At 43.7% G+C, this 16855-nt stretch overlaps 2 protein-coding genes across 3 annotated transcripts in view; both read right to left on the bottom strand.

Annotated features, from left to right (window-relative positions):
- Positions 1-8556, bottom strand: part of Dennd2c (DENN domain containing 2C) — a 69211-nt gene extending 60655 nt beyond the window's left edge. The window contains exon 1 of the mRNA XM_034500005.2: positions 8458-8556. The gene's annotated coding sequence lies outside the window, so the exon portion shown is untranslated. The remainder of the gene's footprint in view (positions 1-8457) is intronic.
- Positions 8557-11256: 2700 nt separating this feature from the next.
- Positions 11257-16855, bottom strand: part of Ampd1 (adenosine monophosphate deaminase 1) — a 24062-nt gene continuing 18463 nt past the window's right edge. For both annotated transcript variants that reach the window (XM_076933039.1, XM_034500307.2), the window contains 6 exons: positions 15370-15496; positions 15024-15187; positions 14223-14343; positions 12117-12290; positions 11845-11955; positions 11257-11443 (listed from right to left, as the gene is read on the bottom strand). In XM_076933039.1, the coding sequence (XP_076789154.1) occupies positions 11285-11443; positions 11845-11955; positions 12117-12290; positions 14223-14343; positions 15024-15187; positions 15370-15496 (856 nt within the window). In that variant the 3' untranslated portion in view covers positions 11257-11284. The remainder of the gene's footprint in view (positions 11444-11844; positions 11956-12116; positions 12291-14222; positions 14344-15023; positions 15188-15369; positions 15497-16855) is intronic.

Raw genomic sequence — 16855 nt, 5'->3', positions numbered from 1 at the left:
AAAAAAAAAAAAAAAAAAAAAAAAAAAAAAAAAAAACAGAAAAGACCAAGGCTTGAGTGTCTGTTGGTCATCAGCACCCAGGCAAGAGCAGGCTCAGTGGCAAGAAGGAGGTTGACGGAGAGGTGGCAGTGAGACCAGTGTGGGTGGGACAGTAAAGAGCAGGAGCAGCCTGTGTAGACAGGGAGTTAACCCAAGGCAGCAAGTGTACAATTCAGTGAGGGCTGGGAAGGAACACAGGCTGCAGGAGAGCTTTGCTTTTTCAGACAGGAAAGAAGTAAGTTATATTTAAACCTGGGTGGGAAGACGTCAGGAAGGAAAAGGAAAGAAACAAGGATAGAGAGCAGAAGGCCCAGAAGGAAAAGAGGCCAGGAGTCTTCAGGGGGACCTGGAGGGGTGAGCAGGCACCAGGAGCAGGACCGCTCTTCCACGGAACAGGAGTAAGGAGAAGCACAGGCTGATTCACAGGCTTAGGGACTACACATGATGAAGTTCTAACTGAGGGTGTTCTGTTTTGTTTTGATGACAGGATTTCTCTGTGTAGCCCTGGTTGTCCTAGAACTCAGACATCTGCCTGAGTTCTCTGTCTTCCTGACGAGCACACGTGTGCACGACACACACACACACACACACACACACACACACACACACACACAGGTAGTTAAGGGTTTTTATTGTTTCTTTGTTTTGAAATAATAGGCAAGATTGTCTGCTGAGAGTGAAAAGAGAGATGAAGCCAAAGGCTGAGAGAGGAATGACTATCTCAAGCAGACTTTGTAAAAACAAACAAGCAAAAAAACAGAACAAGAACTCTGGGTTCCCTTGGTAACAGAGCTTTGTTTTCTTTTGGGAAGACCAGGGATTGAACCCAGGGCTTCACACACTCTACACTAGCTCTCCACTCCTCGGCTATATCTTCAGCCCTGCAGAGGGTTTTTAAATAGCAAGAGTTGGGACTCAAATCCTAGCTACTTGAGAATACCTCACTGTTTGTTTGTTTTGAGATAGGTTCTGACTATAGTAGCCTAGGCAAGCCTTAAACTTCTGAGCCTCCTATCTCAGCCTCAGGATATAGTCTTTAAGAACTACTCAATAATGAGTTGTGGTTAACAGATTAGAGGATGAATCCTCAGCTGAAGTTGGATACCATGATTCATAGAGGGCTTGGACTACACAATTCTTAAACTCCCTCAGAACCTGAGCACAGTACTGAAGATAATAAACTTAGATCAAAGCTAGGAAAATTAGTGACTCCCCTTACCTGGGTGAATGCCTTGCTCCCCAAGTGTTACGTGGAATGTCAATAGTCCAGGATATGATGAGGTTGGGAGTGAAGAGTCTGGGCTCAGGGTGCTGGTTACAGCTCTAACCCAGAACCCTGGAGGGGAAGGGAGGATGATGCCTCAAAGTTCCTGGGCTACAGGAGACCCTGTCTCAAAACAACAAATGTGCAGCCTAGATTAAGGGGCTAATAAGAAAAGGGATGTTTGTGGGGAGAAACTGAGTTCTAGGAAAGCAACAAGCAAACACACAACAGCAAAAGGAGAGGAGACTGTGTGCAGCCATGAAGTGGGGTAGACGGAATCAAAGGAAAGTTGTGGAAGGGCAGCAACAGCAATGGAGAATGCTGGTGTGGTTACACACACACACACACACACACACACACACACACACACACGTATGCATGCACATGTCACCATATAAGTACAGCATAGAGTTTAGATCAAATATTCTTTCATCATTGTTTTCAATTCCAACATAAATCATGTAAATATTAAAATTTAAAAAGATTCAGTGGACAACATTTCCTGAGCATGAGTTACTTCTAGTCTGGCAAACACAAGGAGATGTTATGCACGTTCAGGTTCTCTTAGGAGTCTGTTCTATTCTTTTGCTCTTCACTGGGTAAGGGCTGAAAATCCCAGCTGGAACGAGCTGCCATAAGTGGTCAAAATAGCCAAGAGCTCAGTAATGGATGTTCTCAGTCTTAATGCAGAATGCCATGGCACTGTTCTTCAGAGTAAATAAAGAACAAACACCAGAATTCCAGGCCTTCTAGAACACACTGTCGAGTTGCTTGCTAATGTGATAGGAGAGGGATCAGTTCTTTCTGAGACAGGGTCTCACTGTTGGCCACTGGATGGCCTGGATCTCCCTTTGTATACCAGCCTGGTCTCGAACCAAGAGACCCATGTGCCTCTGACGGGATTAGGCAGGGTCAAGCTAAAAGACTGACCTTAAAAAGCCACATTTTCCTTCAAGGTTTCAAATATTTCTGATATGTAACTAAATTAGCCAATATGGCTCTTCCTCAAAGCTGTCCTTAAATAAATGGGAGAGTGGTAGATTAAGTCTCTTATTTTTATTTGAAAATTTTTGTTTGTTTGTTTGTTTTTTAAAAGACTTATTTATTTTCATTTTAAATGTATGAGTGTTTTGCCCGAATGTATACAAATGTGCCATGGGAGGCCAGAAGAGCGCATCGGATTCCCTGGATGTTGTGTCATGTTGGTGCTGGGAACTGAAGCCAGACCCTCTGCAATCACATTGAGTGTTCCTAAAGGCTGAACAATCTCTCCAGCCCCACTGGTCGATCTGTCTGTCTGTCTGTCTGTCTGTCTGTCTGTCTGTCTCCTGCTGCCCAGGTTGGCTGTGCTCAGTGTTTAGCTGAAGATGACGTTAACTCTTTATCATCCTGCCTACACCTACTTCGCATTCTCAACACAACCAGCCTATGTGAGCATGCTAGGTGGGCACTACCAACTGAGCTACACTCCCAGGCCCTCCTTGAAAATATCCGAAAGGGCCTGTTTTAAAAGAAATATCTAAGGGCTAGGGAATAAGGCTCAGGCTGACCTCAAACTCCCCAGGTACGCCAGGATGACCTTAAATTTCTGATTCCCCTGCCTCCACTTCCTTAACATTGAGTTTAGGCAAGGACCGGCCACACCTAGTTTTGCATGATAGTGGAGGCTAATCACAGGCCTTCAAGCAAGTGACAAGGACAGTCTACCAACCAGGCTACGTAGCCAGCCTGAAAGCTGTTTAACTTTCGATTAAAACTCATTTGAATGCTTTATGATGAGAAAAATCTCTTCTGAGCGAGTCTATCTACTGGTTAATTCGGAGACATCACCAACCACGCTCATCCTGGCCTCTGGACCTTGCTTGACATCTGCACCTCGATGCTCTATAGACACTTCAAACTCAACAAGTTCAGAACAGAGACAATTATCATCCCATCATGTAAAAAGTAATAAAGCCAGGCCCAGTATTCCCTGAGCTGTCTGAGCTGAGATGGGAAGCCGTTGCCTTTGCCTCCACAGCTAACCGGTTCTTGAGCACTCCCAACGCCCGGATTTCCTGTCTGCTCTCTCCATTCTCTGGACTTGTTTCTTACTCCAGCTCCTATCTGCTCCAACAGGAGTACTTCAACAGCAAACCTGGCCTCACCCAGCCACCTATCTATCTTATCAACCTTCAAATTTATCTCCCTGCCTTTTGCCTGGCTTCATTTAATCTAGCCACTACACAGCACATCATCGTGCAATGTTAATTACTTCCAATGGAGCCTTCTCTGGTTCCACTGTCACTAGACTCAGTTGCAAAGTTCTTACAGTACACAGCTTCTCTCCAATAACAGCATCAACAGACTCTTTCACCACCACCACTACCCATCATTGCTTTACACTGAGTATTTGTTAAAAATGTGTGTTACTTCACAGTATAAAAAATACCCTCAACACCATATTCTACAGTGAAAGTTTTTCCCCCAACTGAACTTAATCACTCACTTCTTTATTCCAATCAGAGACCTGAACCCCCCCACACACACACACACTTACCCAGCAATTGCAGTAATCTAATGTAACAAACAACCGTGCTCTGTAATTTTCTTTTTCTAGATTATTTTTAGCCCAACTACCCATCCCTGCACCTCTGATTTCAGAAACTAGGATACAGTTCTCAAACATACCATATGTCACACAGATTCCTGGTTCTCATTCATACCTTCCCCTGCTCGACAGACTCCTGGTCATCCTTGCAAACCAAATTCAAACACAGTACCTCTCTACAGCCCTCCTTCCTACCATGGAGAACAACTATTCTCATCACTGTTTCCCATTAGATTCTGTCTAGACCTCTGTTATCATACTAAAACATAACGACTTGATGACTTGATTAATTGACTGATTGATTGGGGACAGATTTCCCTTCTTAGCCCAGGCGAGCCTACAAAATGCCCTAGCCTCCTGCCTTAGTCTTCCAAGTGCCGGAGCTATAGGTATGTTCCACCATGCTTGGTGCATTTTCTTTTCTTGTAGCTAACATTTAAGTCATGGTTTGAGAACAGATATTTTAAACTTCTTATTGAAAAACAGATACTTCTTATATTGCTAAGATAATACCCTAAGTGGCTGGGAGTTTTAAAAAAAGAAAAATCCCATGTCATTCATCGGCAAAAAAAAAAAAAAAGTTTTACATACAAAGTATAATTAAATTGTAGCTTGGACATGCCTCTATATCTTGTAATACCAGTTTTTCTGTCTGTTGCTTCTCTCTCTCTCTCTCTCTCTCTCTCTCTCTCTCTCTCTCTCTCATGTATGTGTGTCTGTCTCATTTTTAGTTCATAAAAATTCCATCTTTTAAATACCTTTTAGATTTCACTGGGTCTCACTGAATTTGAAACTCAATATAGTGCAGAGATTGAGGGTTGTGTTCAGTGTTACTGTAGCCTGACAGCCTGACCCCTTGCTACTCAAATGAGTGGCAGGCAAGTTACTCTATGCCTCTCAGTGAGGAGCTAGTGATGACAGCATCCCTCAGTAGAGCCTTTTGTGAGGACTAAATAAACTAATACATGAAATGAATTCAGGACACTGCCTGCACTGAGTAGGACCCATAAATAGTAGTGGATACTCTTATTGTTAGTCAGCTTTCAAAATAGCTTTTCAGTACTTAGCCCACTCAGTAGAAGGGCTACATACTCTCCTAGGTAGGAGTGCATCCTTCCCATGCATGCCTGCAATGTAGGTTCTAAACTACACCTTGGTATAGTTGCTCAGTAAGTAGGATGAATGTAAGGTACTAGACCTGTAAGATCAACATATTATAAATTCTCAGTGAACTCATTATTCAGTACAGGATTAAAGTTTGTTTTTAAAATAGTTTTAGCCAAGTACAGATAGTGGCAAACACTGAAATCCCAGCACTCATATCTAGATAGAATTAATGCATGTTTCAGGCCAGCCTAAGCTACATAATGAGTTAAAGGCTAACCTAGGTTATATAGTAAGATCCTGTCTCAAAAATTAAGTTTCACTTGGAAGGCAGAGACAGGAAGATCTCTGTGAGTTCCAGGCCAGCCTGGTCTACCAAGCTAGTTCCAGGACAGGGAAGGCTGCACAAAAAAAAAAAAAAACAAAAACAAAAAAAAAAAACAACAAAAAAAAAAAAAACCCTGTTTTGAAAACAAAAAAACAAAACAAAACAAAAAAACCCAACCAAACAAAAAGTTTCAAAAAACCTATTCTCCAACTGAATTGTTGGAAATATTTAAATAAAACTTTTTCTTTTTTAAAAAATTATTTATTTATTTTTATTTTATGTACATCAGTGTTTTGACTGCATGTGTGTCTGTGTGACATACATCAGATCCTCTGGAACAACAGTGACAGTTGTGAGCTGCCATGTGGGTGCTGGGAATTGAACCCCGGTCCTCTGGAAAAGTAGCCAGTGCTCTTAAACACAGACCCATCTCTCCAGCCCAGAAAACTCTTTTTTTATGAGATTTTTTTAAAAAACAGGGTCTTACTATAGCCTTGGCTAACTGAAATTCTCACTATGTAGACCAGGCTGACTTTGAACTCACAGAGATCCACTTGTCTCTGCCTCCCCTATGTGATGAGAGTAAAGGCATGCACCATTACACTGGGCTAAAGTTTTTTTTTTTATTTATATGTACGTATATGTGAACATGTTACCTATATGCAATTGTCCTTGGAAGGCAGAAATGAGCATCAGATCCCATGTAACTGGAGTTACACACAGCTGTAAACTACCAGACATGGGTGCTGGGAACTGAAGTCAGGTCCTCTGGCAGAGCAGCAAGTGCTCTTAACCGCTGGGTCATCTCCAGCCCCATGAGCAGAGCTCTTAAAGTAGCACAAGATTACTTACTAGTAATTTTCCCTCTAGCATGCCACTAAACTCCATTGTGGTATCCAGTGCTCTAAAATCCTTGCCTATGACATAAGGATCACTACAAATCATTTACAAGTAATATGATTTCCAGTTGGAGCCAGGAATGTGGCTCACTGATAGCAGGAGTCACGAGACCCTAGTTTCGTCCTACCAGGACAGAGAAGAAGGACCAATGACTGAGCTCAGCAGGTAAGGGTGTCTGACGCTGAGCCTGAATTCAGTCCCCAGAACCCACACAATAGATGGAGGTAAGTTTTACAAATGGCCATCTGACCTCCATACATTCGCCTTGGGTTCCCACACATATACACATAATAAATACATTTTATTACATTTATTAATTTGGGGAGGGGGCAATGTGCTGGGACACATTTGGAGGTCAGAGGACAATCTACATGAGCTGTTAACTCCTTCTACATGTCCTGGGGCTTGAACTTCAGATTTGGCAGGAGGTGCCCTCATTTCCCAAAGCATCTCTGAAGCCCTGTGAAAGGAGGAATTTTTAACTTCATTTTGTTTTGGTTTGCTTTGTTACAGAGTCACATGTATTCCAGGCTGGCCTCAAACTCACTATAGAGTAAGGAGTGACCTGGAGTTTCTGAACCCCTTCTTGCACCTCTCTTATGCTGAGTGGGATGGCAGTCGTGGACCACTGTGCCCAGTTATGAAGTACTGGGATTGAACCCAGAACTCTGTGCCTGTTGGTGACAAACACGCCCTAATTTAAAATTTTAAATAAGAAAAGGAAAGAAACTGCCTACTGCTCTCAATCAAAAACATTGATATTTCTGCATCTAAAAAAAGTCTATTGCTGGCCAGGCAGTGGTGGTGCAGGCCATTAATCCCAGCACTTGGGAGGCAGAGGCAGGCGAATTTCTGAGTTCAAGGCCAGCCTGGTCTACAGAGTGAGTTCCAGGACAGCCAGGACTACACAGAGAAACCTGTCTCGAAAAACCAAAAACCAAAAACAAAACAAAAAAGTCTACTGCCACATTCAACAGACTAATGAAAGGTCTTAAGACACAATTACTACAGTTCCAGTTTTTGTCTTTGAGATGACTCCAGATCACTCTTAAGTATCCCTAGTAGAAATCTCTCAGTTACAAACTGCTATTCCTTTTTAAATTCCCCATCTCCCCCCAGAAAATACACACACACACACACAAACACACACACACACACAAAGTAAAGAACACAAATGTCTATAATAAAAACTGTACAAAAGTCACAGCCACATATTAACTTTGTTTTATAGAACTCATATCTTCTTATAAAGCAGCCCCTGAATTTACAAAAACAAATGAAAGTCTTGCTTTGAAGCAATTCTCTCAGCTCACTTTATCAGTTATCTTTAGCTTATCTAAGGCAAAGTAACAGATTTTCTGATTGGTACAAGCTTCATGGTAAATGATTCCACTACAGTATACAGATAGCATGCTATTTTAGAAAATGTCATGACTCAGTTAAGAATAGCTCTGCTCTTCAAACAATGGTGATTGTGTGGAAATGACGCTTAGATAACTTATTTACATAGTAAATAGAAGTTAGAACTTTATCTAACACAATATAGGCGAACCAGTAGCTTTGGGATAAAGGTTTGCAGGGTGCCTACTGTGTACTAGGCACTTAGTAGTTTTACAGACTATACATGATCCGGGGTGCATGTGTGTGTATCAAACAACAATGCCTGACATTTGTAGAACACTGTCATTCCTCTCAGCGTGAGAACAACCATGGGCGTCCCAGTTTTACACTCCGGGGACACAAGCCAGGGAGAGTTAACCCTGGCGGAGGTGTGACGGTTTGTTTGAGGGTCAGAGCTCCAGAGCGAAGCCTTTTGACTCATAATCTAATCATCATCTTCTCTCCTGGTTACTCCACAGTCGTACTCAGTCCCACTGTCGGATTTTTACCTTAAAAAAACTATTGGACGACTTCCACTATCGTGCTTGCCCGGTTGTTCCGAAGCAAAGCGCACGCACAAACACTTCACCGCTTGTTTGAAGTGCTCCATCCCGGCACGTCCAAGTTCAAGACCGCCTGATAGGCGCGTTTCCTCGCGGCTGCTAGCGCCCGGGCTCCCCGGCCCTGCGCCCCCGACCGCGCCCGCGACTCGCAGGCTAACACCCGCCTTCCCCTGGCTGGAGGTACCCAGCTCTCGGCTGACCACGGACACACGGACGCCACGGCGTGACGCCAACAGCTGAGCGGCCGAGGTCCCACTGCCCCAGTCCCCGGCTGCAGCCCAACACCTACCTGCCTGGGCCGCGACGCCGCCTCGCGCAGGGATCCAAGACTCGGCGTCGGTGGCCTCTGGAATCTATCGCCAACCTCTTCGTCCCGCCCCCGCAGGTCCGCAGTCCCCGCCCTCCAGGCTAAGACACGCCCCCTTCGGTCTGGTCACGCCCCCGAGCTCGTCCAGTAGGCTCTGCCCTTCCCGGGCTCTCTCCTCAAGGCTCCGAACCCACGCCAGGCGGTCTCTGCGTCCCCCGGCGCTGGGATACCGAGTGCCTGGACCACACAAGTTCTACGCTGCAGACCCTGCCCAGGCCTGGACCCAAAGCTCCATCTCCCCATCTACGGTCTGTGCGACTACACGCGACAGACCCGCACAACAAGGCAGAGCCTAGTAGAAACAGGAGCCAAGCAGCAACTTCTTTAAGAAAACCCTAAAGCAACTCAGGGAGCAAACATCCCTCGGGAATGTCTGCTAGAAGAGAGATGCCAATAACGCACCTGGCCCCAGGTTTGGAATCCCAAGCCGGATGCCTTTGATGCCTAGTCCCAATGCCGACTCGGTTGCCACACCCGGTGGAGATTCTCGCTTAAGCGCTCCCTAACACACGGTCTTGCTCTGGTATGCACATGGCTCTGTGCCTGCTGCAAGAGTAGCCCAGTTTCACTCTGCGAGACTGGGATGAGTGGAACCTATTTCCCAGCACGATCTAACTGCCCCACCTCACCGCGCCACGCCCCACTCCACCCCACCCACTCCATCCGACCTTGTGTCTGGTAACCAAACTTCCCTGGCTTGTTCACACAGAGGTACCAAAATAGAAGACTGTCACAGAGAGGTGTTTAATTACACATCGCGGATGACTGTCACCAGCCAACTCAACCAAGACGGGGGGGAGGGTGGGGGGGGGGGAAAGCCATGAGGTAAGGACAAAGGGACAATAAAAGAATTACTTTCTACAGTGAGGAGAAGTATTGACAGTTCCTTTAGAACACCCTAGTGAGGAAATAAATGTGAATTTGGTTTGGAATAAATTGTAAACTCCATTGATCCCTTACCTAATGTGTATGTCTTTATATGTAGAGATATGTGTTCTTTATTATTTTTCAAACTTCTCATCCTCCTACCCCTGCTTCTGGAGTGCCAGCATAGTCCTGAGCCACCACAATCGGCATTTAATTTAATCTGTTTGGAAAGTATCATAGATAGTTGTACAAGATGAAATTTTGGACTAAAACAGTGTATTTAAGATTTACGTTTTGAACTTTGCATTCAAGAAGACTCTTTAGCAGAATGAAGATTTGAATTCCAAGATGAGTGAATACGTTAATTTACATGCGTGTATTCTACTGCCCCCTCATGGGTAAGATGGAGCGACACCTAATGGTGATAGATGTCCTTTGAGTCTGAGGATAATATTTAGTAATTTATATTATTTTAGTGACCAGGAAGCCAACATGAAATAAAATCAGGTTCTTGATAAATATTCATCAAGCATAATCTTTAACTTCAAGAATGGGGTAGAGTCTTACACCACTGCGTGTACAAGCGTGTCCTAAGGGACACACCTAAGCTCACGGCTACCTGGGAAGAAAGTGAAAACACGCAGGCCTTTGCTCAAATGTTATTGTGATAAGTCTTGAGGAGTGTTCTCTTCACACATCTTACAGCCTCAGGGAGAAAAACTTGAAAGTAGAATGAAATCTTCCTTATGCTTTTGGTGTCCAAAAAAAACGTTTTATGTTTAGTCCATAACTCCTTTTTAAATAAACTGAGTTAATTATCAACCCAACCACTAGATGGCAACACAGTTGTGTGTGAACAAATACAATCTGGATAGCTGGCGCATCTCCTAACATGAAGTACTCTCCTCCCCCTCTTCCTCTTCCTCTTTCCCTCTCTCCTCTGTCTGTCTGTCTGTCTGTCTGTCTGTCTGTCTGTCTGTCTCTAGATAGGGCCTCACTATGTAGCTTTGGCTGTCCTGGAACTCACTGTGTAGACCAGACTTATTTGAGCTCATAGCCTCTGCCTCCAGAATGTTGGGATTGAAGACATGTGCCACCGTACCTAGCAGGGATATTTCTAACAAGTTCCAAAGGTGTCCTGCTTCAGCAAGCTAAGAATCCCCTGCTAGGATAAATCTTCCCTCAGGACTGCTCACAAATGCCCATTTTCTACGCTTTCTTATAACTGGTCTGACCTTACCTGAAAAAGCTACTGTTGACTTATGCTTTGTCAAAGAACTTTTAAATGGTTCCAGGTGCTTTAACTGTCTTCTAGTCCCTGAATCCCAAAGCCCATCTTCTCAGCATTAAGCCAGTGGCTTAAGTCCTTGGCTTCCTCTGATAACTGTCCTGCCTGAAAGTTGTACAGACTCTGGAGTCACACAAACTTATGTCCCCACAGCTGCCCCACTTGAAGAGTGTCCTGAGGACATCATCTACCTTACATTTGCTCGTTATCCCCCAAATAGAAATTATATCTACTGTACAGAGGTGTGACAGGATCCAAGTAAAGAGCATCGTTGGAGGGCTTCATACAATAGTTGGCTTATTTTAAGAGTAGGGTCTTGGGCTGGAGAGACGGCTCAGAGGTTAAGAGCACTGTGTACTCTTCCAAAGGTCCTAAGTTCAATGCTCAGCAACCACATGGTGACTCACAACCATCTATAATATGATCTGATGCCCTCTTCTGGTGAGCAGGTGTACTTGCAGATAAAGCACTCATACATAAAATAAATCTTAAGAAAATAGAAAAAGAGTAGGGTCTCAATAACAAGTAGTATAGAGTTCAAATTCACAATGAAAACCCACCCACTTACAGTGTTATTCAGTTTATTTATTTTATTCACTCTGTTGATTTAAGACCCTCAGCAATTAAATTGAGTTCATAACACCAAGTTTCATAACGATAGGCCATGCGAATCTGAGCAACATTTGTCTTCCGGATGTCATTTCCAACAGGGCCCTCCTCACGGTAATTGTTGCCCAGAAACTTCGCTTTTTCCTGAAAGACAGAAGGAAGAGAGGACTCTGTGTCTCTTTTTACACTGGGATAGGCAGCGATTGCTCCTCCACTGTAACCCTCATGTTACTCATAAACAAAAGAAAAACGGTAGCCATTCATTTAGCGCCTCCGTGGGCATGTTTCCTGAGAAATCAAATGTAGAGATATGGCCAGAGAATAGTGCGTGGTGGAGTTGTAGGGACTCAAATGAAATCCTCACAGGCTTGTGCCCTACCACTGAGCTATACCCCAGCCCAGGACAGTCTCCTAGTCCCAATCCATAGCAACTGGATGTAGTTTCTGCAAAGCTTCCTGCATTTTTTCCTCACTTTGCTAATGATTCAGTGGTTAGATTGCTAGACCCAACACTCAGAAGGGCGGTGAGCCACAGTCAAGTCTACCTCATGAGAAATTCCACACTGCAGGACACTGTTCCTTGCCACCTCACACATGTCACATGTGCTCAGCTTGAAGACTTGGGCAGCGATGGCGTACTCTTCCATCAGAGGTTCCTGTAGTTATTTACGTTAAAGGGGGAAGAGCATTAGTAAAAGAAACAACACACATCCCACAGAAAGAGGATAAAGAAGTGCCTTGAATTGACTTTCAGTTTCTGGGTGGTGAGTGAGAATTCAGCAAACCACGCATGCGTTGCTCAAGTTTCCCTGCGTACCTTGGTGAAATGGAACTGCATCGGGTCGTCGGTCGACAGTGAGATCATCAGGCCTTTCTGGAGGAAATCTAAAAAAGGATTTTTTGCATATTCGAGGAACAGACTGTTGTTACTCAAGGGTGACATGGCGATGGGAATCTGGGCTAAGAAAAATAAGTACTGTAGCACAGGACTCTGGAGAGAAAGTAAGGATAACAATAAGAATAGTGAACAGGGACAGACAGTAAAAACCTTAAAAATCCCATGGTTGCCCAGTGGCGGTGACACATGCCCTTAATTCCACAATTTAATCCAGGCAGAGGTAGGTGGATCTCTGTGAGTCTGAGGCCAGCCTGGTTCAAATTCAGTTCCAGGACAGCCAAGGTAACATAGAGAAAGCCTGTCTTGAAAAACAAAAACAAAAACAAAAACAAAAACAAACAAATAAATCCCATGGTCAACCTTAAGCTTTAGCTTTCAACAAAGGTACCCCTCTCTTTAAATATCCTAGGAAGTGATTGTAGATTTTCAATGTAAATACTACTTAAAATTAAATGTTTGCTTTCAGAAGCACTGGGCAAAATCAGCTTTTTAAAATTTTGAGTACTCAGTTTGTCAAAGTTAAATGGTCTGATCTAAGTAACTATACCTCAGAACTCATCCCAAAACTTGCTTCTTCTTCCTTTTTTTTTTTTTTTTTGACTACATGAAAGTTATGACTACCATAAGAGATATTTAAAAGCATGCTACAACAAGAAACCTGGCAAAAAGTAGCTGAAAGGAAGCCAACTGCCTCTGACTGTGCCTCTGAGAGTTCCAAGATGGAAGTGTGTGGTAATTCGTCTCTGAGGGCAATTAACAAGGTAACCTGGAGAGAACCCCTTTTGACTCTCACAGAAAGACCTATCTTAGTAGCCCCCAAGATGTATTATGCTCAATGATCCTCGTTTCACAATAAGAGTACTAAGGACTCAGAGTAGCACAATTGAAGCTGTTCACTTTCCAACCTTGCAAAGTTGGATATCAGCCTAGAGAAAAGACAGCAGTGGCTGGCGGGAGAGAGTGGGTTCCATAGCCCTGATTATGAAAATGTCCCACTTTCCAAGTCACAGGCTGGCTCTCCAGGGAGTTATGATCTTTCCCACTAATCTAGCATAGAGCTCACCAAGTTTCCAGTCCTCCTTGGGCTCGAGATCTGCCCTATTCTTCCTCACTCCTGATACCTTGGACTTATTCCCATAGCTGACTGGAACTTTTCAATCTTAAGGAGAAGAAGCACTCAGGTTCCCAGGTGCCAGTGGTCAGCTAGTGAAGACAGTGTTGGAGTGCCTCCTGCTCATCTTTGGTTCACTGATGAGCTTAAAATGCATCTCATACTGAAAATGGACTATTATGATTCTTTTTTTTATAGGCTCTAATATAGAATTACTATTAAGAAAAGATGCCCCTTGCCAGGCAGTGGTGACATGCACCTTTAATACCAGCACTTGGGAGGCAGAGGCAGGTGGATCTCTGAGTTGAAGGCCAGCCTGGTCTACAGAGCTACACAGAGAAACTTCATCTTGAACACCCACCCCCTGCAAACAAACAAACAAACAAACAAAAAACAAGAAAGTAAAGATTCTGCCTTAATCCTATCACTCAGGAGGCAGAGGTAGGTAGATCTCTCTGTCCGCTGAAAGCTAGCCTGGTCTACAAAGACAGTTCTAGAGGGCTGTACACAGAGGAATCCTGCCTCCAAAAAAACAAAAAAACAAAAAACCCAAACAAACAAAAACAAAAAAAAAAAAAAAAAAAAAAAAAAAAAAGAGGAAGGAAAGAAAAGAAAGATTCCAAGCCTGACTCAGTGATATTCACCTGTAATCCCAAATCCCAGCAGTCAGAAGTAGAGGCAGGAGAATTAGGAAATCAAGATTGTCTTCAGCTACAGAGCAAATTCAAGCCCAGCCTGGGCTACATGAGATCCTGTCTCAAAAAGGAAAGAAGGAAAGAAAGAAAGAAAGAAAGAAAGAAAGAAAGAAAGAAAGAAGGAAGGAAGGAAGGAAGGAAGGAAGGAAGGAAGGAAGAAAGAAAGAAAGAAAGAAAGGAAGGAAGGAAGGAAGGAAGAAGAGAGCAAGCTAAACTCACCTTCTTTAAATTCAGGCCATGAGAAATATTGTCTGCTATCATAAATGCTGTCATGAGGTGAGTGAGGGCCCCTGCCTCCCCACAGTGGGGGCGAAACAGAAATGTATTCATGCCTCGTTCCCTGTGAAAATAAAAGTGGAGTTCTCACAGCAGAGAAATTTACAAGAAAATCCATTGACAGAGTTAACACTTGGGAAGGGAACAGCAACCATAATTCAAACAAAACACAATTGTAACTCTTCATTGTAATTCTTCCTAAGTACATAATATAGATAAAATTATATATATATATATATATATATATGCACAGCAGAGGATGTGTGGTGGGACAAGGAAAGAATGGAAAATAGAGTACCTACCCCATACAGGGACATCTTCAGTTTCATTATGTGCCTTTTTGGGTAACAGGCACATACAGGGTGCACAGATACAGACATACATGCAGGCAAAACACTCATACATGTTAAAAAAAGAAACAAATAAATCTTTAATTAAAAAAAAAACAAAACAAGATGTGGTGGCATGCATCTGTGATCCCAGCGCTCCTGAAGTAAGATGGGGCTGGGTTGAGAACTGCCAGAAAACTCTCAAATCATCTAGAACCTAGCATGGTAGAAACAAGAGGGGCCCTGACTCAGTAACCTGGAAGAAGAGAACCAATGCCCGAAGGCCGTTCTCTGACCTCCCTGTGTGCTCTGTGACACGTCTGCAGCAATGCACACCACACACACTAATGAAGAAGTACACTCACGAGCAGATGCTTCAGAAGCCGTGCTTCAGTCCCATTTCTCCCATACTTACCTCCTCAGGCTGTTGACCACCATGATGTTTGCATACATGTAGTAGGCATAGTAAGTATAAGACGGGTTGTTTCCCATTGTCCACTCCTCAGGTTTGGGACTTTTGGAGGAAAACATGTGACCACTGTGTTTGGACTCATCATCCACACTGTCAAAGCCGGTGATCTGCCAGAAAAGTGAGCCACGCTGTGGGTTCAGTCAGGGTAGAGGCTCTGCACTCAGAGAAACTCCTCAGACAGCTCCAAAAGGGAGGTCAATGTAAAGAGATAAGCAGGGAGAGCCAGTGATGGCCAGCTAGGCCAACTGGCTTGTGAGGAGGAGTTAAGAGCCCGAAGGCTCATGCTTACATGCTTGAGGAAGACACTGAGGTCTGGGTGAGCTTGGGGGTTGATGGTGGCCTCAAATACTGGAAGGAAAATATTCTCCAGCATCTTTCCAAAGTGTGGCAGGAAATTCTTGGATCGGAACACATCACTAAAGGCAAGAGGGAAGGGAACTTAGGAGAGAGAGCATAGTAGGACGATGTTCAGGAACCAGACAATCAAGTATCATGGGCCAGAAAAAGACCTAGTGTGTTCCTCTTACACCCACTCCCAGATATCTCCATGCATACACATAAGAGGAGTTTGGGTTGAACTGGGCTTAGAGCTGGGCACTGTACCACACACTCCTGCTCTTCTACCAACTCTCTGTGGCAAAAAACCTCAACTTTTTCAACCAAGTCCAGCTATGGGGACTATAGTAATTGTGTCATAGAGATCTCAATGATCAAATACACTTGTGGCCAGAAGACAGCAAATGAAAATGGCTATTCCAAGTACCTCTTGGTGCTACAGAGATGGCTAAATGGTTAAAGAGCATTGACTCTTCTTCCAGAGGACCCAGGTTTGGTTCCCAGCACACACATGGCAGCTCACACTGTAACTCTAGTCTCAGGGGATCTGACACCCTCACACAGACACAAATTCATGCAAAACATCAACGCACTAAAAAGAAGAGTACCCTCTCTGGGATGTAGCTCAGTTGGTAGAGTGCTTGCCTTAGGGTTCAATCTTCTGAACCCACAAACCAGACAGAAGTGGTGGCACATGCCTAGAATTTGGTGATTCCAGCACTCAAAGAGTCTCTCTCTCTCTCTCTCTCTCTCTCTCTCTCTCTCTCTCTCTCTCTCTCTCTTCTCTCTCTCATACACATGTATACAAATACACAGAGAGATACACATACTTCATCTGTGGTAATAGTAAATTACACTATTGTATATATGCCAACATTTTTTCAAAATAAACAAAAAATATTAGCTACATTAATCCTGGTAACAACTCGATACATTAGGTGCCATGTTTAGGTGTTTTAAGATATCTGAACTCAGAGATTCATGGGTGTAGAGCAAACACTTAACCAGCTGAGCCATCTTCCCAGTTCCAGTGAGGCACCTAGTGGGTTGCCAGAGAGTGTGTAAGCATGTAAGTTAGATAAAAGATCAATGATGCTGCTCATAGGAGAGAAGCATTCCTGCAGGGATGTGTCATAGGCAGTGCAGGGGTGACTGCCTATGACATGAAAGAGAGTAGACGTCTACAGCAGCACTATTGATTATAAAGAACTTGGGCTCTTGTGGGTGAATCAGTCAATAATGGTCAAGGTTCAGATATAAGACTGCTATAATTGGATTCTGACTTGGTGGCACAATTCTGTAATCTCAACATTCAAGAGACAGAAACAGGTGGATTATGAGTTCAATTCAGCCTGGACTAGAACCTGTCTCTAAACTAAAAATAAAGAGCCAGGTATGGTGATACAGGCCTTTATTCCCAGCACTTAGAAGTCAGAGGC

This window comes from Arvicanthis niloticus, chromosome 4 (genome assembly GCF_011762505.2).
Source record: "Arvicanthis niloticus isolate mArvNil1 chromosome 4, mArvNil1.pat.X, whole genome shotgun sequence".
Classification (NCBI taxonomy): Eukaryota; Metazoa; Chordata; class Mammalia; order Rodentia; family Muridae; genus Arvicanthis; species Arvicanthis niloticus.
Note: the sequence above shows the minus strand (reverse complement) of the source record. Positions and strands in the feature narration are given on the sequence as shown.